This window comes from Pezoporus flaviventris, unplaced genomic scaffold (assembly GCF_033815535.1).
Source record: "Pezoporus flaviventris isolate CSIRO_AGI_PZ_B2104156 unplaced genomic scaffold, CSIRO_AGI_Pfla_v1 ptg000063l, whole genome shotgun sequence".
Lineage (NCBI taxonomy): Eukaryota > Metazoa > Chordata > Aves > Psittaciformes > Psittacidae > Pezoporus > Pezoporus flaviventris.
The window spans coordinates 8,345,831-8,371,373 of NW_026892611.1; the positions used below are offsets into that span (position 1 = coordinate 8,345,831).

General features: G+C 42.3%; 1 protein-coding gene across 9 annotated transcripts in view; it reads left to right on the top strand.

Moving 5' to 3' along the window:
• CUX1 (cut like homeobox 1) overlaps window positions 1-25,543 on the top strand; it is a 269,185-nt gene that overhangs the window by 207,893 nt on the left and 35,749 nt on the right. For 4 of the 9 annotated variants that reach the window (XM_061470426.1, XM_061470427.1, XM_061470432.1 and 1 more), the window contains 3 exons: window positions 16,948-17,250; window positions 18,719-18,781; window positions 21,590-21,778. The exons of 1 other annotated variant lie outside the window; for it this stretch is intronic. In XM_061470426.1, the coding sequence (XP_061326410.1) occupies window positions 16,948-17,250; window positions 18,719-18,781; window positions 21,590-21,778 (555 nt within the window). The remainder of the gene's footprint in view (window positions 1-16,947; window positions 17,251-18,718; window positions 18,782-21,589; window positions 21,779-25,543) is intronic. 4 more of the 9 variants (XM_061470425.1, XM_061470428.1, XM_061470430.1 and 1 more) reach the window with 1 other exon arrangement.

Here is a 25,543-nt window from a genome sequence, read left to right on the forward strand (position 1 = left end):
TGCCCCTGGTAAAAGCAAGCAATGAAAATAACCAAACTGGGCAAAAATTATTTGCAATCATAGGGCTATTGTTACTTGCAGCAAAGCATTTAGTGAACATTAAAGTTTCCTGCTACGTTTTAGAAGCTGCTGTTCATTAAAAGCATGCATTGGCTATTTTTCTGTAGCATTAATACTATGCAAGGGTAACTGTTACAGCTATAAACGCCTAAGACAGCATGGAAAATATGAGTAATTAATTGTAGCCGTTTTAAGAGGAATCTGAAATCAGAGGAGCTGGGAAAAGGCTGCATTGTTATTGCTAATCATCATATTTATGACTAACTGTAATTATAAAAGATTGAAAGACAAGCCCATAGGATTAGAATCCAACCACCTTGTGGATTCCCAGGAGGATCGCTGGTAGCTGAAAGTGATTTCCTTCAGGAAGTTCAGTTTTGCTGCTGTGATATTTTGCTCCCCTCCCACACTCCCAATCTTGTTTGTCAGTTCCTGCCCTTGAGCTCATATTTTGTGAGGCGACACGTTCCTATCAGCTAATAAAATCATGTTATTGATGATTGCCCCCTTCTTTCCTTAGACTAACTAAGGAGAGAAGGTGCTCGTGCCCTCTTCTTCCTCACCCAGTGATTAAAAACAAAATTGTTGTGCAATTGTTCTTTTCCTGGTGCCTTCCTCTGTATAAAGGAATAAGGAAAGTTGTGACACCCTGCAGAACAAAAGAGCAAAACCAAGTGATTTGAATGAGGAAGGGCAGTTTGGTCATTTTCTTTTATTAGCAGCGCTTCTGTAATTAAAAGCACAGCAAGCACTTTGGAAAAGGTAATAAGAATTATGCATTTGTGAAAGATCCTCCACTGCAGGGCAGGCAAAAGAAAAAAGCAATTCCCATTTTCACTTCTTCTGAGATGTTTCCCAGGAAAATCCAGGCAGAAAAGGTTGCATGTTGTAGTTTTAAACCAGAAATGAATCAGAACAATTTTGAAACGAGAAAAGGTCTGGAACCTTTTCCGTGTAATATAATTGCCTTGGAACTTGTTGAATGCATGAAGGGGAAGAAGTGAAATTAAACTAATACATTCAGTGGCTCCTGAGTGCTTTGCCAAGAAGGTCTTCAGCGTGCAGAGTGTCAACAAGCATAGTAACGTCTCAGACTTTTATTAGCTGTGAGTATTTTCATTACTGTTTGGCACTATTCTGTCAAACTAGCAAGATTTGCTGGATTTCTGACCCGGTTACTTACACTCCTAGATCATGAGGTTTTGATTAACACCTCGTTCATGAAAATGTGTTCTTTTGTCTGGTGATTTTCCATTGTCGCACGTGAACAGATGGACCCATTAGTCTTTTCTATGTGGGAATGAATGGATAAGCGTTAGATGGGTCTTGATACAGATATAGATAGAGATTGAGATAGCAGAGAGAAGCCAGGCTTGATTTTCATCTTTAAAACCTTTATTTATGGGGTTTGAAAAAACACTGTACCAAATTACAACCAGGTAAATACCTGTATTTTCTGCTTGTGACCTTTCATCAAGGCTTTCGTGTTTCTGTGCAAGTTTCAGTGAACTTGTTTTACACAAAAACGGTGCCTATACCCTCGGTGGTCAAAAATAGTATCGCTGTGCCTTTCCGAAGATTCTTCCTGTGTATTTCTTTCCACCTAACTGCTCTAATGCCCTTGGGTAAATCTGCCTTTTTAATGATTTATGTGTCAAAAGCACGGACCAAATCACATGGAACAAAAAGTTGAATTAGTGTCACCCAACTGCATCAGCGTTTTTTCGTGATGAATTTGACCCTTATTTAGTTGCATTGCTGCTGATCAGAGCTGGGTTGGCTTTGGCCAGTAGCCATGTGCCAGAAGATGGGTTTTGTGCTTGGGTATATTTCTAAATGCTTGTACTGTATGTAGCTTTTACCAGCCTGTTTCATTCTGGGTTCTTAAGTCTTTACTGAGCATCTGTATGACTTCAAGACAAAGTTTCAGGTTTTGCTGCTGTTGATTTCATAGCAGCTCCCAGGAAAGCTGAATTTGTATTCACTTTTGTATTTATCCTCTGTGAAGGACATACACTCTCTCTATACTACATTAAAGACTTGCAAATACTCAGTGGGAAAAAGACGTGCCTTTTTGGTCTGTGTTTCTGTAAGGGTCGTCTTATGACCTAATGTGGAAATCTTCATTTGCCGATACAGCTGCGGGTGATCTCAGGGGATTTTGAATTTCCCTTTTGTTTGTCTTCCTTTCTGGGTATCATCCATCATTCCTAACCTCATGCTGCTTAGCAATAGTAACACTCATGGGAGTTGAAGAAAGGATTATAGCAGCATAAAATGGGGAGCTAATTAGAGCTTGTTTCAAAATCAGAATCTAGCTTGAGATAATTGCGTATTATCTCGTGATTTAAAAACCCAAGATCTACTGTATTTAGATCAACTAAAATATGCATAAAGGCTTTCTTTTCAAAATAAAACATTTGTAACAACAGGGAGATTACTTCTTATCATCCCATGGGAAAGAAAATCTGAAAAAAATAATCAGAATGCAGTCTGTGATTCACTGTATTTAGGATATTAACAGCCATAGTGTGGAATGATGACAAACCCACGTATCCATTATATTTGTATTTATGTAATGCGTATTCCTGTAATATCTTTTCAGTACAGAATCTGCTGAGCAGGCAGGTAGTTAACTGTGTACTGAGTAGATCTTCCCATTTACCAAGTAACAGAAGGATGCTGTCACTTCGACTATTCGGAGAGAAACAAAGTGGGAAGAGAGTGTATTTCAGACTTGCAGTCCATATTCAGGTTTACCATCGTGATGTGCTGATGGGAAGAGCTCGCTGGCCACTTGGTAGCAATGGAGAAGCTCTTACCTCCTCATTGCTCCATGGATCATGGTTTCATTGTACTCTTTTGTTTTGGATGGGCAGAGCTGTCTGAGATGGTTCGTCAGAGTCCAGAGCACAGCAGGGATTAACATTTGGGGAGCCAAATCCTTAGTACCTTGAGATCATGCAAGTCATCGGTCCCGTGATGCTGACAGATCTTCTCCAATTTGAGCTATTTTTCATTGTTGAATCAAAAAGGAGAGAGAGATTGTTCTGCAGTCCTTTGCTGGTGTTCCAGATTAATACAGCTGTATGACCTGAAATGTTTGTGGTTAATGTAGTCTGTAAAATGGAAGAGAAGGGAGATCACAAAGTGCTTTTCATAGCAGAGTAGTTGGACTGCACCTTCCTTGCATAGATGGTTTACATTTAATAACCAGGTTTTGAGTCTTTGGTTGAGAAGCTTGTTTCCTTTTGTGCTGGGTGCAAATGCACGTGCAAAGTTTGGGGCTGAACAACCAAGTCAGCCAAGCAGTTACCTTCATGCTAGCCCTGAAGGACACTGGTGCACATCGGTGAAGCTTCCACCACATTCTTTGTGTGTGGCTTGAGATTGCAGTTCTGGAGCAGTTGGCTGTGACTGTCTTGATTTCAAACCATAGGATATCAGTTGGCTCCTCATAAGGGCAGCTGTTGTAGTCTGTCTGCGATGTGTGTGATCATATTCTGTGCCATTTCCCTGACATTTGGACCATGAAAACCTTCCTGGCAGCCTTTCTGGTATCAATAAAGCTGGGAGAATTGCCGTCAAGGCAACCTACTGGGACCTGGGAATGCAGTGTGAAGTCAGTGTTTCAAGTTCATTCTTAACATAATGTTGGCTATCATTGCTAGCCATCATCTGGTCATTCTTGCCTCTTGCTTAGCTCTGTCCTCCACAGGCTGTCTTGCATGGCCCATAGTCCTTCGTCCATCAGTGATGCTTAGCAAATAGCATTTGTAGAGAAATTTCTGCCTTAGTTGTGTTTTCTGTCCATTGAGCCAACCAGTGATTAAGCTTGCAGAAAATGACTCCATCCTTATTGTGGTCATAGCTTCAGTAGTCTAAAAGTGCTAAAATAAAATATATAATCATAGAGTGAACACTGTTTTCTAGGCAGATAACCCTTACAGCTGACTTAAAATGGCAAAGCACCAACACTCTTCTCATGTTAATATGGCAAAGAGGAGACTCAGGCTGGATTCTGAAGACAAATTTAATTCACTCTGAAGTGTGGGTATGGGCTCATAGCACTCATTTTGGAGGAGTTACCCAGACAGGTTGCAGCTATGCTTTATTTCTGTGGTTAATTTGGGAATGTGGGTCCTTTACACTCCCCTTCGGTGTTCAGGGAAAGATCTCCATGCAAGGAGCTCATGTACAGCTCTGCTGGAGTGTTTAGCCAGGCACGCTAATGCCTCATTCTCAAAGTCTTCATTTTTAAAAGTTAGAATTAATGAGAGAATATATTTTTTAAGCTGTATGACAAAAGAATCTTTCCTGACCATTATTACTGGTGGGCTTCTCAGGTAGCTTATAGGAGTACCAGTAAGCTTAATAGTTGCTGAAAAGTGGATATAGTTTGTGAGTACGGGCTTCCCCTGCAGCTTCAGCATCAATCCGAATGTGTAACTTCTTGTACTCTCTTCAGGCTTTGTTTAGAGGAATATTGAATATTAGATCTCTGTAAATTCCACTCTTCATTGTTTTATTGCTTTTTTCTTCATTTCATTAGTTACCAGCATTTTGTTTTCCCTCCTTTTGCACATTTGGAGTTGTGCAGCCTCCTTTGCGGAGGCGGGGACCCACATTACCTCCCCTCCCTGCTTCCCAGCACGGGGGGCTTCTCCTGCCAGCTGCTAAGCACAGAAGAGCTGGATGGAAAATGATGAGCTGATACGTTGGAAAGACAAATGCAAAAATAACTGGAGCAGCACTGAAACACGAGCGAGGCTGTGGCAGTCGTGCTGGGGGGTCAGGAGTCAGGGTGATGGCCAGGATCTGTCTCCTGTGGGCTGGCAGCTGCAGAAGAGGTTGGGAAGGTTCTTCTCTGAAGGCAGTGGGTGTGTTTCTGTTGGTGATAGGGGGCTCTGGCAGCTGGCAGAAGCTCACACTGGTCTTCTGGTTGCTTGTGGGGAAAGGAGGGGGCAGCGTGTCCAGCCCCCATGGCCGCGTGGCTGGCACCAGTGCGATGGAAGTAGCCATCGTGCCCTCAGGTGTCCCCCACAGCAGCCCAGCCACTGCTTAGCAAATGACAAAACAAAATGCTCCTCCGCTGGCTGGATGAAAACTACCTTGCTTTCAATCCAAAGAACAGATAATGGGCTATTTTCCTCCCAAAGTACAGGAAAAAAGGTGTGCTAGTACCAAACGTGTGGGTTGTTATTCCCATCTTATAATGGGGATGGAGCTGCAAGGCAGCCGTCGTCTCCACCAAGCAGCTCTAAAACAGGAAGATAAAGAGCCTGTTAGACTCCTAACAACAAAATCCTGTTTGCAGAGTTATGTATTACTTGATAGCAAATCATTCCCAAGAAAAAAAAAAACAGAAAATTACCAGAAAATTAGAATCTTCTGCGTTTCCTTCTAGCCTGCCCTTTGCATTAGGGTGTGAGAAAAACTGATGACTTTGTCTCACCTAATTTGGTGGGTATTGGAGGTTTTTAAATTTGCCAGCAGCCATCCAGAGAAACAGCAACTGAAGGAATCCGGTGATTATTTACATCTGATGAGAAACACAACTTGCATTGAAAACAAAACAAAGTGGGTTTGAGATCAGGTTTAAATAAAAGTGACAATAGAAAAAATATCCAATTAAAAAGAGCTAATGAAAGGAGAAAATATAATGACAGCAAGAAATGTAAAATAGGCCAGGTAGTACATGGCTTTAAGCTGACAGAGTGTAAATTTGTGTTAGATCTCAGGCAGTGTTTCCCTGTGAGGGTGCTGAGGCGCTGGCACAGGGTGCCCAGAGAAGCTGTGGCTGCCCCATCCCTGGCAGTGTTCAAGGCCAGGTTGGACACAGGGGCTTGGAGCAAGCTGCTCTAGTGGGAGGGGGCAGGGGGTTGGAATTGGGTGAGCTTTAAGGTCCCTTCCTTTGTCTCACATCTGTACTTGTCAAAGATATTGCTGATAGCAACTTAAGAGGTACTTGTTTCTTTGGCTGTGTCTATAATGCCCTATAATGGCGTTGAAAAATGATGGCTGCCCAGAATAATTCAGGCACTGTTTGATGCTATTTACTGCCAAAACCTCAGCTTGACAACATATCCCTGTGTTGCTGTCAGTGCTGGGGGTCTCTCTGATGAGACTATCCCAGGACAATTCTCTGCTGTGAAGAGTGACATTGTCCTTGTTTGTTCTCAACAGCTCTCCTCACAGGTAGCCCAGCCAAAACATCCTTCTCTGTCGTTCCACACGAGATGGTCTCCTTTGGTATCCGCTCCTGAGACATCCCTCCTTTCCTCTGTGCTCTCCAAAGGGAGTTTGGGATAGGTGGGAGATGGGAGCTGCCCCTTCCATCCCCTCTCTTGCGCACACATAGGAGGTGGGAGATCAGTGCAGAGTAACTATGTTGTGGTTTATGTTTGTTTCTCTCTTTTACCCCTCTGGAACTTGGGTCCTAAAAATAGTGCAAGTTTGAACTGGCAGATGTTTCATTTGTCCTTTAGGAGAGGACCAAAATTAGCCTCTCATTTGGCACCTAAATAAAGCAACTTAACTGCCTTTATGCGAACTTTGCAATTACTGTCTATTGAAGTTGCAATGTTTTGTTGTGTTCGATGGGGAAGGCTATTATGTAAGTAACACCCCACCTAAAAAGCCAACAGACCTTGAAAGAGAGGACACACAGAGCCCAAATGGTTTGTTCTGGGGGTTTGGGTTGCTGAGTGTTTCCTTTTCTTCATCTGAGGCAGGTGTTTTTTTCCCTAATGAAGGTGTCATTTAAATACAGGCGAAAGTAACTTGGAAATGCTCAGAGCCATCTATGGTAAAGCTAAAAAAAAACCCAATAAAAGGACAGCAATGGTTTTCTCTAATTTTCAGAGAAAAATCTGCACAGAATGCCTGAAGCTGGGTTAGCAGTGGGACTCCCCAGGGGCAACAGAAAGATGTTATAATCAATTACCACATCATAACACTGATGTATGATAATTACTGAGTGTTCCTCCTGAGATAGTGCAGCATTTGGCTGGGATGCGGCTCTTTCATGGTCCACTGCCTGATTAATATGCAAATAATAGGCTGATTGCATGATGAATGCAGAAAATGAGTTCGCTGATAACGTGAGCACCGAAGCGGGAAGATGATAAATTACTTTTACTGACTGTCCTACATTAAGTACCCTTTCTCAACAATTTTATCACAAATTAAGTAAAGCAGTATGGAGAGATTATGAGGATGTGTAAAATAATGTACCTTAATAGCTTTTATAATATTGTTGCATACAATGTAAATGTCATTTTGTTTCAGTACTTTAGCCAGTACTCCTCCTGAAGAGCACTACGTTTAGTAGAGCAATGCTCAGGGTCACTCTTCTTCAACTGCTTGCTTCTGAGATGAAGAACAACCCACCACATTGTTAGATAGGTCTTCTCTCTTGGGAAGGAGGGCAGTCATTAGCCTGGGATCCATCCCGTGTGTATCCTGCCCATCACAAATGAATGTCCACATTGTTTAACGGGAGAGGTATGTTTAAATGCAGTGCACACTGCACATATGCATTCTGCTTCATACGCTTGTCTGGAGCAGACAAGAGGTTAAAGTCTCCAAGGAGGATGTAGAAATACCTTCACACTCAGGCTTACAACAGAGGAGGACAATAAACCATTACAGACATGGTAAGGCGTTAAAGTTAGTCTCTAATCACAAGGTCAGCAAGTCAACAAAGACACCATGAGCTGCAGCAGAACCACTAAAAGCTCTAACTCCGTTTCCCAAAAGGCATTGTGCACTCATTTATTTTGATTGTACTAAAAATATAACTATGTGGGGTTGTGGCATCTTGATTGATTGCTTTCTCGACATATTTGTTTTAACAGTCAGAAAATCCTTAATAAAGCTTTTGCACACAAGCTGGTTTAATAATAAGGTTATTGAAAATATTTTCTAGCACTTATTTCTAAATACTGACTTCTGACTTAAGTAACAGAAACAGAGAAAAATCTCAATACTACATAAAGATTTGCAGAGTAGAGCAAAGCCTTTCAAAGCAGCTGTGATTTTGCCATTAATCACCTGATTTAAAATCTGATAGCTTCTTGGAAAGGATTCTTTAATTCTTTAAAGATGATATGTAAAAACTATAGATTTCTCATTTAGCACTTTCTTGGGTCAAGAAGCTCTGTGGGAGCAGGTAGGCGTTTGAGGAGATTCTCCCTATGTGCTTGTTGTGGTCTTTACCTGTTCCATAGACATCCACTTTTGGCCAGTGGGACTGGGCTGTTGGCGTGACCAGAGCATTGCTCTGATGTTTCTGATTGTGTGTCTACATCCAGCTAAAAATATTCTCAAGTTCCTTTCTTTTCCCCTTCATTCGTTGTAGAATAGCACTTAACATCATGGCTGTGTAGAGACCTCATGCTTCCCTGTAGGCCATTTCCAAAGTGCCTCCTATTTGAGAGTTTTCATCAGGTGGTGTGGTTGTGTCAGGAGTTGGTGTGTCTGTTCCAAAGTCTGATAGATCTCAGTGAAACTTCTCATTTTAATTGATTAACTCCAGTCATATCTTTCTGCACAAGATTCTGGATATCCTGGATGTTCAGACTGCCTTCACAGTGATCTTCTCATCCTCACCGTAGCGGACAGCCCAGCAGCAGAGTCCTCCTAACTCAGTAGAAGTGTCTATGAAAAAAGAATCGTTCTATGATTCTAAGTCTGATGGTTTGAGTTTATGCAGCCTTACAGTTGTCCAGCTCTGCAACATTACTTAGCCAGGCCTCCTGTATGATTACCTGGATTTGCCTCTCCACATCTGGGTGCATGTGGTGCATGCGGTGTGCAGAACAAAACTTTACAGCTGTTGAGGTCTTTTGCATTACTGGAGCACAACACACCTCTCAGAGAGCTATAAAGCACTTGTGTGGGCTCAAGAGGTGTGTGTGAAGAGCTGCGAGGGTTCACCAGCCAGGACTTCCAGTGGTGCCTTCCTGGAGCAGCCATAAAAGGGTGAGAACCAAGTGATGGCACTGCCACACTCCATCTGCTGAAAGCTTTTTAAGAGGGATGCGCAGGAAGGCAGTTCTGACCCTGTCAAAGTTGTGAGCTAAACACTGCATCCTATCCGGAGCAGGCATACATAACGCAGCAGCTAGACATGTTTCTGCTCGGTTGTAAAGTTGGTTGGATGGCCCTGGGCACAGGGTGTTCTTCCGTTGTTGGTCCACAAGCAACATTAAACTCACAAGGCTGCACTAGGACTTTTCCTTGTTATTCCTAACACGGAGACTGGCACAATAGACCATCCTTTTGCTGATGGGCTTGACTGCAGATGAGATCAGGAAAGAGATCCAGGTTCCTGCTTGGAATCCCTTTCATCTGTATGCATTGCAGGTGTGTGTCAGTGGGCCGCTGCTTTTCAGATCTGGGTCACAGGTTTGGTGCCCCCAACTATGTGGGGACAGCATTATATTTCAGGGTCAGGCAAAAATGGAGGTAAAGGATGGAGCCAGCACAGGAACACCTTAAACTGCTCTCATGCCAGCTTTTGGTTGTGAGGAGTCAGAGTCTTAACGTAGGTTTGGCCACAGTGGGATTTCCAAGGCTGTCTGAGGCATTTGTAGTTGCGCGTTCATTGGAAACAGAATTGGTTGCCCAACTTCTGTAAGTCGTTTTAAATGTCCAGCTCTAAATCTCTCCTCACGAGTCTATCATCACCTCACATCTTACTTGCTCTTTTCTGAACTTCATCGGGTATCTCCCAGCTCTTTCTGGTTTCTAGAATGGCTGAAAACACGTATTTTAATACAAGTGCAAAGCTAACATCCCTATTGAAAATGCCACATAAAAATTGCAGTGATACCTTTAAGCCTTTATCAATGCTCAGAAGCAGCTTTTTTCAAGTACTTCTAACATTCACTCTGATCATCCAGGTAGTTTTATGTGCTCTATGCAGTTTGGGGACCTTTATTTTTAGTACTGCCCTAGTAATTTCAGAGTTAACCAAAGCTGGTTTCCTCCCTGTTCAGTGCAGACACGCATACATCTGCATGCTTTCCTAAAGGGGTTTTCTTTTGATCCCTCCCCTCATCCACATAAAATTTCCCTCTGAGCCAAGACCCAAAATAACATCCCCAAAGTTCCAGCATTTGTGAAACAAACAAACAAACAAAATCTCCACGGTCAGAATGGAAATCTTAGAGTCAGAACAATAGCAGGTGCTTGCAACCGTAACTGCACGTACCTACCTACTCCACCTCGTTGTGTATGCGCGCTGTACGGAGGTTTGTATACTCCCTACATAGAACTGTGGGAGTTTATAACTGTAGGGCAGGTCATATTTTCATAAGCCACATTAATTGCAAACTGTGAAAGGCAAGGTTCACTCACTTGAAGTAAATCCACCAAAACCACTACCTGAGAGAAAGCCTTCAGCTTTCACATGGATTTTCTCTCAATTAGTCAGAAGACGGATGCATTGCAGCGCTGTTCCACAAATGCCCATCACATCCCACAGCTCAAGCTTGCACTGCACCTCCGTTAGCCAGGAGAGTTGTTGGGGTGCTTTGCTCTTGCAAAGACATCCATTGAGACAGGTAAAATGAGACAGGAGGGCAGAGGAGAAAAATATCTCCCTGAAATTTTCAGACCCTAGGAAACAGAATGAAGTGGTTGTCCTGAGGATGTGGCTGTTGTTGAGCTGTGTGATCAAGTCCTGATTCTCAGCACAGCATACACCAGGTTTTGGTTTACAGAATGGGCATCCTTTTTATCAGGGGAAGACAGAAAATAACCCAGTCCCAGTATGAGACACTTTGATCTCAGGCAACCTGCCAGGTCTGTTGTTGTCCATTAACTCATCTGCACGAGGAGGTAAATGCAGGCCCTGAAGTAGCAAATGCTCTTTTAAGAGGTTGCTGAGAAATCTCTCCTCCACGTTTGTCTGCTTTCATCTTCCCTACTAATTTGCCATAACAGGAGTGCACAGAGCGTGGGATGCTCCGTGTCCTCCCTGCTCCACTGTGCACAGGATATGGCAGTTCTCTCTGCCCCTTGAAAAGGAACTTGGAATTTGACTAGTTTGGCATCAACCTGAAGCTTGAGCTTTGGACACTGTAAAAAGTGGTGCATCAAACCCAGTGCCAGTTAAATCATGTTTGGGTTCTTGTTGGAATGTCACAGAGTACCCTGTCATTTTGTTTTAGCAACTTGTCCTTCCAAATGCGCAGTTCGCCTTATGGCATGCCAGCAGTAAAAATGTCACTTACAATAATTACTTTTTGGTGAAAATGCTTGCTGACTTCCTACCTTCAAGCTGTTTTTTACACAGTGGGGAGATAATAAGAAATGACTTTATCCTGACTGCTCAAATGAACACTAAATGGAATTTAGGTTATTATTACTGCAGATAGAGGACTCTGCACTGAAATTTAAATAGTGGATCAGATAAACTACAGAGATTTGTCTCTGGAAATTACAGTGGATCTGCTTTTTCAATCCACTTCGCTCTGGAACTTTAGACAGCTGTTGTCTGCCTGCTGTCTTTAGAATATCATATTTTTCATAATCCTTTTAGAGGCCTCTGAATACCTTCTGTGTTTTGCCTGGTCTTCCCCAGCTATGCCGTGTTTGGTACCTCGTTCCCCAGGAGTCCTTTTGCAGTTTATTAGCTAAGCTTGTGTTTGCAACAGCAGTTGGGCAGTTTATTCTCCTAGTGGTTCCTGAGCTGCAAAAGTGCGGAGTGCTCTTTATACACAGGCGAGTGTGCTGGGAGGAGAGGCTCCGTGCCTTGAGCTTGTGTTTGATGCTTGCAGATTCAGATGCCATTGTTCAGACCTTTGCTCTGAAGTTTTGGTTACAGTTGGATGTAAAGTCAGTTTGCTGCCATGGGCGTAGGAGCTGAGGTAGGGTATGAGCAAAAGTGTCAGACCTGCAGCTCTTGAAATGCATACAGGCAATTCCACTGGAGGAATCTGCCTATGCTGGCAGACAGCAGCGGGATGCCTCTGGGACTGGTGAAACCATATCCGTGTCTCAACACTGCTCTGTCATCTGGATACCTCTTTTGAGAGGGATACATCCGGTACTGGTGTCATGTAGACATCTGTGATTTTCCAGGGAGGTTGTAGCAGGCGTCACCTTAATTCTTTGCATCTGAGATGTCCTGAGCTTCCGAAGGAGCATCCAGAGTGCTGTGAATCTGAGCTATACCACTGCTTTCATATGGAGAGCAAAGTCAGATTGCTTTGAGTTCCTGTACATCACAAAAATGGTCCTTCTTGATTGGTACCGTGCAGTTTCGCAGAGTATAATTGAAAGTCTCTGCCTGTTGAGCTCCTGCAACTGAACAGGTGATGCTGTGCTGTAATGGGGGACCCCAGTGCAGCCCATGGTTTGTTACACCCTACGGGGATTTTGTCATGTTACAATGGCAAAACATGATCAGACCTCGTAGAAGAATGTGTCAGGCTGATGCTGTTGGGGAAAGTGGTTTCAGGTAATTTGCAGGAGACATTAGGATAATCACAGTCCAAAATGTTCTACAGGCAGTGTTTGAGCAATTCAGGATCCAGGACCCAGTACTGGGGACCTGACCCCATTGTGGGAGTGGGAAGTCTTGTCATTGAAGAAGAGTAAGAAAAGCTGATGTTAAGTTCAGGAAAACCACCATAACCAATGAACTGAGACTGGAAACTCTATTTTCAGCCTTCCTCACATTTCCATGACACTGTTGTAATAGAACCTATGGGGAAGGTGGAGAGGATGGATGGGACCAAAGCATCATTTAGCTTCATCCATTGTGCTAAGGAGTGCAAGAGCACAAAAGATTTTCTGTGTTCATATAAATGAAGGCAAGGGCAATTTGTTATGGTTCTCAGTGAGTTTTGTAAAATGCTCAGACAGACCCTCATCCTATATGCTGAATTGTTTGTAAGTTTGTTTAGTTTCTTAACTGATAACTAGTAAGGGGTAGAGATGGGCAAGCTGTGATGGTTTGGGGTTTTGTTGCAGTGAGATGGTCGTTCAAGCAGCAATTTTATATTGGGAAAATAGTATTTTAAAAAGAAAATAGAAGGTATTTGTATAATGTTGACTTTGTTTCCATCCATTTATATACCCTCATTTCAGATTATGCATCCCATTCTAGTACTGTAATAGAAAAAAACAAAACTGAAGAATTTCCTGAGTAAGGACCAGGTGTTCTGCCAGGAATGATGTGGTCCCAAGTATGTCTCTTCAGTGTTTGCAAACTGCATCCAGTGTATTTGCCTTTATGAAGATCTGTTTGCCTTCAAAGACTTGAATACTCACCTTCACTGGACAGTCATGGCTCTCTCTAGCTATGTCCATCAGCTGTGAAATAGCCAGTGTTGGTGTTTCAGTTGTCTTTGTGTTTTAGCTATGAATGGAGGCCAGTTGCAGTGGCCAAGTATTTCAGATTGTTGACTCATTTATGCAGACATCACAATTGGTTGGAAGTGCCTCAACTTCCCTATACCCCAGATGTATATTTCGAATTAATAACGTAAGAAATGCATGGTAGTGCCTTTGCCCTTTCATGACCGCAGTGTTAGAAGATTTGGATCACTTAAATGTATTTATTTGAATCTTTAATGCTGTTTGTCAACATCAACCTGTAAGTGCACAAAAGATACACCTGTTTCCCAGCCATTTACAATTGTCATGTTGAACTGTGTCATAATCAAAGCTTAGGTCCTAATGGTCTTCCCACCAAGCTAATGTGGGGACACCCTGTTTCTCCCATCCTCTATAAAGCACAGGGCATGGCTGATGTCTTTGGTTACCTGAGACCTTAAATAAAATCCCAGGTTCTGCAATGACCTTGTTGCTGGTGATGCTTTTGATCTTTCCAGCTCTTTACTTCTAGCACCTTATTCTGGGGCTTTTGCTTCAGGTTTTCAACTGCATACAGGCTGTTGGAAAGCAAAGCAAAACACCCCTTTGGTATAGCAAAGTTTCTCTGGAATTTATTAAAGCAATGCCATCAATAAATGATGGCTGTGGGGTTTGCAGATCCTACAGCCAGCCGTAATGCAGTTTCAGACTTGTATTGACAGAATAATCCCTTCCTCACTAAATACAAACATGTAAACATTCACTGAACATCACTTATTCCCTCTTAAGAAACTGCATCGCTCTTAGGCTAGTGCTGCTCTTCAGTGCAGTCTGGGGTTAAAAAAGCAGAAGGCGTTTTAAAGAACTAAGCTTCCAGTGAATTATTTTCATTGGAAATGTTCAATTGCTACTTTGGAAATCTTAATATGTATTTTTCAGCTGTCCTGAATTTGTTCCTTTGTCCTGGGAGGAACTTGAGAGAAATGAATACAGACAAATTATTTCATAAACCATGCAAAATGGCTGTGGATTGACAGTTAAATCTGTAACAGTGAATACATTCAATTTTCCCCTTTGTTCTGTCAGCAGTCACTTGCACTCTAAATGTCTATTTAATTTTTTAAGTAGATTACCAGGAAATGTTTGCATTATTTGATTATTGAATTTACTTTTCCAAATAATGGATCTTTTCCTCAAATATTTATGTGGTATTGAAACCGTTTTTGCATCAGGGAGCAATGCTGAAAATGAATGGGGACCATATTTTGAGTGATTTGGAGTATATGTGCAGAATGTCTCATCTGAAATCACTGTACACTTGTGTTGCGTTGGGGGAAGAAAAGCAGTTTGTCATCTGTACTGCTTTCCAAAATTAGAGTCAGATAATCCCACCTTTTTGAGTAAATAAGGAGCAGATTGGCCTGAAAAATGAAATGCAAGTAAGCTCTTGATATGTGATATAAAAAATAAATAAGCTAATATGTGAACAACATAGAGCATTTTAGTGATAGATGATAGCAGAGATTACCTTTGTTGTTTACATAATTAGGCTGGGCAGGGAAAGGAGAGGGAGAAAGCAGCATTCAGCAATGCTTTGTTTAGTCCTGTGTGGTTGGGGGCTTGGGGGGGGTTGGATTTTTCCTGCGCTCCGTGTGTGCATGTGCTTTGCAGTGCACGGATGAGGAATTGTATAGGAAATTTGCAGCTGCTCTAGTTATTCAGTAAGATTTGTATAAGCTGGCACAAGGGACAAAATTAGAGGGAACTTGAACGAGTGCCGTGCAGTTTATTAGCTAGGCAGCCATAATTTTGACCTTGCTGTGGGTTAAAGGACACAGACCTGAGAAGAAATCTGTTTATCATGGAGGGAATTCATGCCGTCCCTGACAGTGTACAGTGAACAAGATGGATGATCTGCCAAATTGGTCCCTCGCATGGGTGAATCAGGGCAAATTTACAGTACAATTCCTTTGCTGCTCCTGGTACAAAAATAACATTTGCTGGGGTTTGTATTCAGTTGCATGATGACCTGGGGTGAACAGAGAGAAGAAATCAGATTTGTAGGATCCCTATTACCTTAAAGATTTATATGCACCTTGCTTTCCTTTTATGTCTGCCTCTTTTGCATCTCTCATAAAGCGCTAAGGAAAAAGTCCAGTTGCTTGCTTTGAGAAAGCAACTTTATGTAGGAGTGTCAGGAAACCTCTCCAAAATGCAGCGTCTTTGAAAGCTTCTGTTACCTTGAACAACACAATTACACTATGCTCCCCGCTCCATGTGGACCCCACTTCTGTAGCGTTTTCCTTTAGTGTTTGGGATATGCTTCCATGCTGCACAAGCTGCATGTGCTGTAATGGTTTGACAATACTCTCCATAACAAACAAACGAGAAATAGTGAAATTTGCTGTTAGTGACAGGAGCTGATGCTGCAGAGTGAGCCTCTCTTATAGCTGTGTTGCCATGCTCAGAAAACAGTTCTGTTAGAGGGACTAAGTTTTTGATGGGGACTGGCCTCATCCTGTACCGTTGAGAGCCTTGTAAGCTGCCTCCAGAGAGCTCGAGACAAATCCACTGATGTATGAATCTGATACACGTGCGATTAACCGTGTCAAGTAATGAGATGTGAGACAGCAAGGAGGAGGAGGAGGCAGGCCCACAAAAATGGGGGAGAAATTGCATGTGCTCTTTATCTTTGGAAGGGAATTGTTCTTCTAAACCACATTGTCTACGTGTTGTTACTTGAAAACATGTTTAGACTGTGCCCTTAGATGTCTGGATTTTCAGCATAAGCTCCGTTCCATTAGAGGTAACTGTGAATTTATTAGGGGGAAACAGCATTTTGTACAGAGCCTATTTTTGTTGGCAAATTAACAGATTCAGAAAGCTTTCTTTTAAACAGAGTGTCACAATAACAGATTTGGGTGTCTCCTGATCCACTGGCTATCTTTATGTTGGGTTCTCAAACACATTAATTAATACACCATAATTACAAACTGCATTTTAATCTTGTTATTTCTAGGCAAAGAGAAGTGCAAAAATGTGATGCGAGTGATAAGAAACAAAATGAAATCAGTAGCGCTCTGCAGCTACAAAGTTGTATCACTGGTAGAAAATCCCTCATTGACACTACAAAATAGTAGCTGAGTGAGTTTTCTTACAAGCCACAGAAGGAGGCTTAAACCAGTCTAAAAATGGGAGATTTTAAAGCATCCTTACACAAAAAAAATGTTGTGGAAAGCAGAACTCTGAGATTTCCTGAGCAAGGAGATTTCTTGCAAACTTCAGGACTATTTTGCTTCAATTTCTCCTGATTTTTATTTGTATTTGTACATCTTGTCTGTATGAGAAAGCAGAGATGACTCAAGATAAAATTAGAAAATAATTCTGTTTTTAAAAAGAGGCTTTTTAGTAACCAAGTCATAACAAGTAGTATTTTGCATACTTAGGCATTTCTTTAAGGAGGTAGAATATAAATGAGAAGGCAAGTTAAATATCCCGCAATCAAAACATTACAATTATGCTAAAGTGGGGGCTTTTTTCTTCTTTTAATTACAGAAAGCACTCCAAAGACTTCTGCTAGTTGCAGTCCTGCTCCTGAATCTCCCATGAGTTCCAGTGAATCAGTGAAGAGCCTGACTGAATTGGTACAGCAGCCCTGTCCCACTATAGAGACAAGTAAGGATGGCAAATCCCAGGAATCCAGCGAGCCACCTGCTTCTGAATCCCAATCTACAACACCTCTGCCGCTGTCGGGCCACTCGGCACTCAGCATTCAAGAACTGGTTGCTATGTCCCCTGAGCTGGATACCTATGGCATCACAAAGAGGGTCAAAGAAGTGCTAACGGACAACAATCTTGGTAAATCACTTTATTCTCATTTCTTGACCAAAATGAGTGTTCGTGCTTTTATTTTTAAGCTGCATTTCAGTAGATGTTCACAAGAATACTTGGGTTAGAATCTGGCCTAAGCTTTAACCTGTTAAAAAGATCTTTTTATATTCTTTTTCTTTTCAAACTGCTAGAAAAATCCTTGCAGATTGTCACACTGTATTTAAAACATCATCATACCCCTGCTCCTCTTAACCTCTGCTTCTGGCTCACCAGCCGGATGCTGCTCCCAGCTACCTGAATACAGTCCAGCAGGCCATCAAGAAGACCAGAACCCCAAAGACAGGGAGATGTCCCCTTCAGAAGTGCTGTTTTCCCCATGCTTATAGATGGAAGGCCACTACATTTTAGGCACAGCTGCATTAGAGGAGTCCAGCGTGATCAGAGAGGAGGGAGGTGCATCACAAGCAAAAATGTAGCGTACCTGTAGAGCTAGTAGGGTGAATTCAGACTCAGTTGAGGTTTAGGTGAACCTGTAGGGAAGTACATGGGGCCATTCAGTTATTTTGCTTTGAGATGTGCAAACCTAAGGCTGCTTTTGTTTACAGATGAGGTTTTGGGTGTCAAATTAAGTGTAATGTTGACATGACTGTGTATTTGGAATAGTCAAAGGGAATAACCTAATCTGAGTATGGGAAATCCAGGCTTAATACTGCCACTCTGCCTCCAAATCACTAGTTCTTCATATGTGTTTAACACTTGCTTCCCTCGCAAGGCTTTGGAAAGCTTTGGGAATCCATTGAAGTCTCTAGTGGGAAGCCAGTAAGGCTGCCCCAGTGTTACCTGTACATGCTTCTGGGGCTTAGCATGGGCTTCACTTCACTTGTGTTTAGATGTCCAAACCAGATGTTTGGTACTCTCCAGAGATAACCAGTTGCTCTTCAGTGACTAGAGATGGGACCAGAAAGATAAGTTTAGGTTTAGACTGCTGGTGATCCTTATATGAGAAGAACTTCATCCATATCAAGTGAACTGTTACAACTGTATAAGTAAAAACTCCTTTATTTGAGTACATAAGGAAGCTTTTTTCAGCTAGGCACAGAATACTGTCAGATATGTTTTTAAGGGGAAGAACACTGGGATGGAGGAGGTTGCAAATTCTCATTTAACATAATTTAGGAAGAAAAGAAAATGTCCCTGATCATGGGCATACCCTGATGAAATGGTGTTCCACTGAACCCCGCAGAATTACTTGCTTGTGAGCGTTTGCATGGGCACACTGTGGTTGCTTGGTCAGTGGAGGTAACGTAGAGATGAAGCCACAGGTCATGATAAGGGTTTGCAGGTTCAAGCCCCTAGATTTTGGGCAAAATGCTGTTGAGTGCTGTACCTGCTCTGGTGCTCCAGAGAGGTTTGTAAAAGTATTTTTGTTGACCTTTGCTTTGATGCCATTTTTACTTAGTCTTTTTTATTTCCCATGATTTTTGTTTTCCTACAGTGTGGCTGACAAGCCTAAAAAGCAGCAGAAGAGCCAGGAAATGTGCCCCAAACTCTGCATTAGGTGTGGAACCAGTTTCAATGTCTCCTTTTGCGCCCGCAGTGTGCTAGTGCACCAGATTGTCTCGGTGCACAGGTTTCTCTCTCTTAGGCCACAGGGCCTTGTGAACCTGGCCTAGGCAACTGGTGGTGGCTCAGTTGTTCCAGTAACACCAGCCAGTAAAGACCATGGTTGTGCAAAAAAACCATTCACGATGTATTTGGTGGGTCTCTCCTCCCATGCCTTTTAACATTGATTCAACAATCACCATTTGGTGACAGTGTTAATGCTGAGATGTTGCTGGTATTCCTCATCCCAAATGTCATAGTATTACCAGTGATTCCCTGCTGGGTAACATGTAACTTGGAGAGGAAAGCAAATGCAGTGAGCTATTGAAGGATTGCAGTGATGGGGATTTAGTAGAAAGGGACAGGACTAACCATGAAACCAGCATAATTTACCATAAAGAGGGTTTATCCATGAGGAGTTACATCAGTGGGAACAGTTATGAAGGATATTAGGGTGAAAGATGGGGAAAATTAGCAGGAGTTTTAGGAAATCTATGCTTAAAAATATTCCAGTTATTAATAGCGCTCTGATGAAGATGGAGTGTGATATACCTGCTACCTCCTGAGAATGGTTTCTGACACGTTCCCCATTACCTTCGGAGTGATTCAGGTGCTTCATCCTGTCCTGCCATATCCTGAGATACAATAATGACACCTTTAGCTTTGCTCTTAACACCTAGAGAACATGATCATTACCTCCTTCCAAGTACGCATTTTTGATGTTTAGGCTGTAGTCTGAAGTTCGTTTCCTTCAGCAGCAAATCTGTGCTTATATTCCTGCTCATGTGGCCACACAGCAAACCAGAGCAGTTGGTCTGAGTCAAAAGAGGCCCTTTTATTCTCAGTAAGTTGGTTTGACTTGGATCAGTTCTTTGCTCTGTTTTACTGGGCAGCCACATGGGCAGTCGCAGTGGGCACCCTGGCACTGCACAGCGGCTGTCGGAGCTCATCGCACTGCAGCCAGAGCCCAGCCTGGGGTTAGAAACTGTTAGAAACATTAAAGGGAAGTTATTTAGGAAGGCACATGAAAAGATTTTTAAGGTAGCTGTCTTATCTTGCTAATAGCTGGCAGGTTTAAAGGTAAATGAATGAGGCCTTACTGGTGTTTTTCAGAACAAACAGGGAGTAGGTTAACTCTGCAATACGCATGATCGAAAATTGGCTCTGAATTAATTCTTTTGTCTGATTTTCCTGATGTTGAGGGTAGTGGAAAATCACTTATTACTTAGGAACTTAAGTGAATTCTGAGTTCAGGTTTCTGTTCAGTCTCTGAGAACCATTTCCAGGGTTAGTTTAGGGTTTAGTAGCAGACTGTGTCACGTTAGCCCTTTGTTTCCCCTTTCTGCGTTTCATTGTCTCAGCTGCTTCCTCCAAAAGCTCTGCAGACCCACCTGCCCGTTGCATCTGCATGGACATTCTGCAGCTTCTGACTGCTCCCGCATTCCCTCTTTTCTCCATACAAGTGAAAAAAAATCACCAGGGCAAAAGCCTTGGGTTGTTTCTTTAAAGAGGAGGAGGAGATCCATGGAGTTAAGCACAGGGGGGGTGGGTCTATAGAGCAGGTATTTTCCATGACCTGTTTTGTCAGGATCTGGCAAGAGCTGATGGTGCTTTTGTTAGTGTGGGAGTGTCCTGTACAGCTGTAGGAGCACAAGTCCCCACCTATCCACATTGTCCCTTAGGGATCTTATTTGTTGCCACTGGGTAAGAGGTGCTGGCCTCGCTAGGCAGTGAAGAAAAAGCATTCTGCTGTGTGTTAGTGTGGGCATTCAGGAGCTACCGATCAGACACAAGACCCTGAGGCCTAAACCTGGTCAGTATGGAGAGATCTTTGTGTTACCTTGAAAATACATGATAGCTGTGCTTCTATCAGGAATCACAGGCGGTGACTTGGATGACTTCAGGCTCCATCTTGTAACAAAAAACTGTCGTGTACAAAGTAGTTCAGCTTAGGAAGAAAACTGAAGTGAAGGGGTTTAGAAAAGCAGCTGTATGGCAGGGTTTGGGCTGCACAGGCATTTTCCACAGTCTTTGGTAAGTTAGAGCTTAACCATGTAAAACTAGTGTTACCAATGCGCATACAAATGTTGTACATTGAAAAACATATGCAGTTCTTGCTATGCTAGATGATAACATTTAGAAGGAGAATTAAAATCAAGTATTCTTAACTAGAAGTACTGTCGAAGCTGTAAAAAATAAAGCTGTTACATTGTAAAATGTGGTTATCTGTAGCTGGTAAGACACAGTTAGAACACCGCAGATAGTACAACACAAAATATGTACATGTGCCTTGGAGGACACTTATATGACCATTGCTGAATGCAGGGGGATGCATTGGTCCCTATTGCTTGAAACGTTTGGACTGCCCTGTTGGGATGAAGCTGTTGCACTACCCTCCTGCATAAGAGCTAAGTAGCCTCACTGCTCTCACTAGTTGCCTGCCTAGCTAAAAGTTCAGTTTATTTTTAATCTCATTCATTGTATTTTTTGCACACTGTTTCCCTGTAAGGTCCCACTCCCCAGATGTGTTGAGCTCCCCCCTTTGCCACAGTCAGATCCTAAGGATTTAACTAAAGCTCAATATTTACACATTTAGTGGGGGGCAGAGCTTTTATTCTTCTAAATGTTTCTCTTGGGTTTTCAAGCAATTCTGAAGTAAGAATAATTGATGAATGATCTCGTTGACGTGTTCTGTCTTTATAACTATGAAGAGAGCCTCGTCTCTCAGCTGAATGAATTCATGCGATTTTCAATCTCGTATTAGGTCAGCGTTTGTTTGGGGAGACAATCCTAGGGCTAACACAAGGCTCTGTCTCAGACCTTCTGGCTCGCCCGAAGCCCTGGCACAAGCTGAGTTTGAAGGGACGGGAACCCTTTGTCCGCATGCAGCTGTGGCTGAACGATCCCAACAACGTGGAGAAGCTGATGGATATGAAACGAATGGAGAAAAAAGGTAACTTGGAGCAGAACTGCTGACTCAGGCTTTCCATTTTTTCAGAGATGACCGTGTCTTTTAAAATTCTCCATAAATAGTATAGAGGCAGCATTGATCCAGCGTTATGAAGGTTATGCAAAAGGACTTCCTGACAGCTTTTCGTAGCTGTATTTGATGCTAGCTCAAGCAGATACATCTCGACAAAAAGCCAAACAAAAAAACAACCCCAAACCCTGAATATTCACCAGGTCATGAAATCAGTGCTATATTCTCCTATAGATTAATCACTGAGGCCCCAGTGTATCACTGATAACTTGCCTTACCAAATGAGAAATGTGAGTTTGGGAGCTGACTTTGGGTTGTTAGTTAATAGTACTGCAGCTGGTCACAGATGTTGGGCTGGAAGAACTGTGCATTGATTCCCAAGAGAACTTCTTGCCAGTCCTGCAGTGATGGTCACTAGGAGGAAAGAAAAATGCAGTCTTTATAAAAGGGTATTTGAGAATAATTGAATTTCTGGCCTTTATAGGGATAGAGGAAGCTGATTGTGTTAATATATGATCACAAAAACCGGGTAGGTCATGAGTATGTACCTGTGAGACACCTCAGTTGTTATTGGGTATCTTGGTAAAGAGCATATCCTGAAATTTTATCTTGCTCTCTATAAATCCATTACTAAAACCCAGTGGTTATGCAGAGCCCTGGTTTTAGTACATTCATGTGATGTTACAAGAGCAACTGAGAGGCTGCCATTATCAGCAGTTAACTAATTAATGATATATACATCTCTCAAGTTAGCCCTTAATGATATTAGTACAGACAGCATTAATCGTGTGCACTGAAAGCACTGCTGTTGACTGATGTCCTGAAAGCATTAACACATCTGATCAAGAACTTTATGATTATATTTAAAACTGCAGGGAGGGAGCTTCTGGAAAAATTGTAGTTTTGCATGCTTTTAAGAACAAATTCAAATCCTTGTCATAGTAACCAGTATAATACAATGCAGAGCAGTATCTTACCACAAATTGTGTGTGATCTTCCATTGGGAGTAAAATCCACTTGGGTTTTCCACCTACAGCTGTAAACCAAAGGGAACCATGATGGGTTTTGCTGTGTTAGAGACATGGCAGAAATAAACTTGTCAGCTAGCTGGATTTTTGTAGCCTCAAAGAGAATATTGTCCATAATGCAGGAAAATAAAATACAAATAATTTAAAAGTAGTACTGACAATATCCTTTCAAAACTATTTTCTAAACTGGGTTCTTATCAAATCCTGTGCAATACATGTACTCTAGAGATGGCACCTGAATAGAGATAAGGCAATAAATCATTGAGACTCTGTACTGAGCTCCTGGACTGTGTAAGTGCTGTCCTCATAGCAGAGCAGTCTAAAGTGAATTCAAGCCTCTCTTTTCTGCAGAATCCTTTCATGCAGATAAGGATCCTGTGATTTAACCTTTTGAATGGCTCTAGAGCCACATTAAGAATTTAACTTTCCCTTCAGCTAGTGGTGGTTAAAGAACAGTGCAACTGTAGCTGCTACCAGTGAAACATTATTATCAATTATTTCTCTGCCACACTTTATTAAGGGAGTAAATTAATAATTATGATAAAGGTGAGGTGCATAGATCTCTTTTTCTGTTCTCTAGTCTGAAGTTTGTGCTGTAAATGTCCATTTTGAGAGGCTCTGAAAATGTGCAGTGTACATTAACTAACCTCTTTGGAGGAAGCCAAGGGTTCACGCTCACTAGGCTGAGATACCCTACACCACCTTTCCAGCCTTGGAGGAGCTCATTCCTCCTCCTTACAACCTCCTGGTGTGTGTGCTGCTGGTAACATCACACTGCTCACAGAACAGTACTGAATCCTGCTGTCAGGAGAAAATTTAATTCCCTTTATTTCCCCATTATTTCACTTTTTAATAATCTTGTTCAATACAGCATAAGATAAAAATGATATTAAAAGGGGCTCTGTTTTACCTCGGTGGGCAGCCACGAGTTCTGCAATAGCGTCTGCTGCTTCTGTAGCTGAGCGCATGCTGGGGAGTCTTCCCAGAGGGATGCAGAGATGCTGGGTTGGCAACAGCAGCAGGGAAAAAAGGCAGTAAAACTGGGGATAGAGCTGGCCTTGACAAGGTGGGCTGAGACCCAGCTCCAGGCCTTCACCCAAATTACATCTGGATGGGGGTTTTTCATAGGTTTCCTGAGAAGGGGAGACCGATCACAGGCAAAAAATCAGACTTCTCCAGAAATAAAGTGTGTTTGTGACTTGGATTCCAGTTTGAGCTTTGCTGTCACTGCAAATGTGCTGAATGATCTCCTTATGTTGTCTACACGCAGCACATATGTTTAAAATAAGAATTAGAAAGGAAAAGCTTTTATAAACGTCATCTAAAGTTTCCAGAGACCACCATTAAATCCAAAAGCTTGGGTGCTAGTTCAGCATGTGAAGTGCCACAATTGTGCCTTTGGCCTCCTGTGTTCTGATAATATATAATCCTGCAGGAATACAGTTGCTTATGACAGAACAGTGGGACATCCTCCTCTCTATTTTTATGTTAAGGAAATACGTGCATTTATATAATTTATTGCATTCATGTGAGAGACCCCCAAATCAGCCATTGCACCTTTTGTGATCCCAGTGTGAGGTTACAAAAGCAGAGGTGGGTGTTAGGGCATGATATCTTTCCCAAGGTATCACTGCTCCGTGCTGACCTCAGCAGTCTAAAGATGGGAGCTCTGACCTGCCAAAAATGCCATCCTTTGGAGAGCAGAGAAAGCAGAGATTCAGAGCATCCTGATGCATGGGTGTCTTGTGTTAACTCAGTCGCCTGACTGAATTCCAGAAGCTCCAGTTAGAGATAGCCTAAACACCTTTTACATCTTCCATGCAAGGTTCTGGTTTGTCTCATGGCCTCCTTTAAGCTGCTGCACGTTGCTGAAGTGATACATGCTGGTTTTCAGACCTCTTGGTTGTGCTATTAAAGGAGACAAGGAAACCTTGTGTGTAGTTTGTATGTCCATACAAGTTTGAAGTAACACCTAGGAGGCTTTGAGATGAAGTACCTTATATAAATGTGAGGTTTTATTGCTGGAGTGATTAATTCCATGGTTGAAGGTTGTAACAGTTCCTTGAAGGCTGCAAAAATAAGGCAAACAGGTCCCACTGAAATAATGCATTTACTTGAGGTCACTTTGCAGTTCTGCATCCAGTTGGAACAACTTAAATAAACACCAAAACACAATTTTGCTTTTTATGGTTATTTCAAATGCATGCAGGACTGTATCGTGGCAGAGTGATGGATCATGAGCAACACACGTTCTGTTCCATATCAGTGATCTTACACAGTAGGCAATCCACAGGTAATCTGTCATATTCACGAAAACCAAAATGAGAGTCATGCAGATACCCCCAGAGGTTACAGAATGTGTTCAAAATTCACTTCAGTGATAGTGAGACACAGTGTAAAATGGTCCCACTGGACATAACTACTGTATAAAGGACAGGATGGTGAACCCACTGGAGACACAAAACCTGGCCAGTCCGTCCGGAGCTCTGCCAGAAGAAGTTGACTTGGGTGAGAAGGGCTTTGAACACGCAGTTTATTGGATTGCATTGAATTTTCATTCTTTGTGCACCCTCAGCCTAAAGGCAGAGCTTGGGGAGAGAGACATTTATTTCTTGAAGAATTTGGTTGCTGACCAGTGCAACGTGCCCTGTGTTGGTGCCTGGCTCTCATGGGAGCTCCTGGAGATTTAGTGCCTGCTGGATTGATGTCA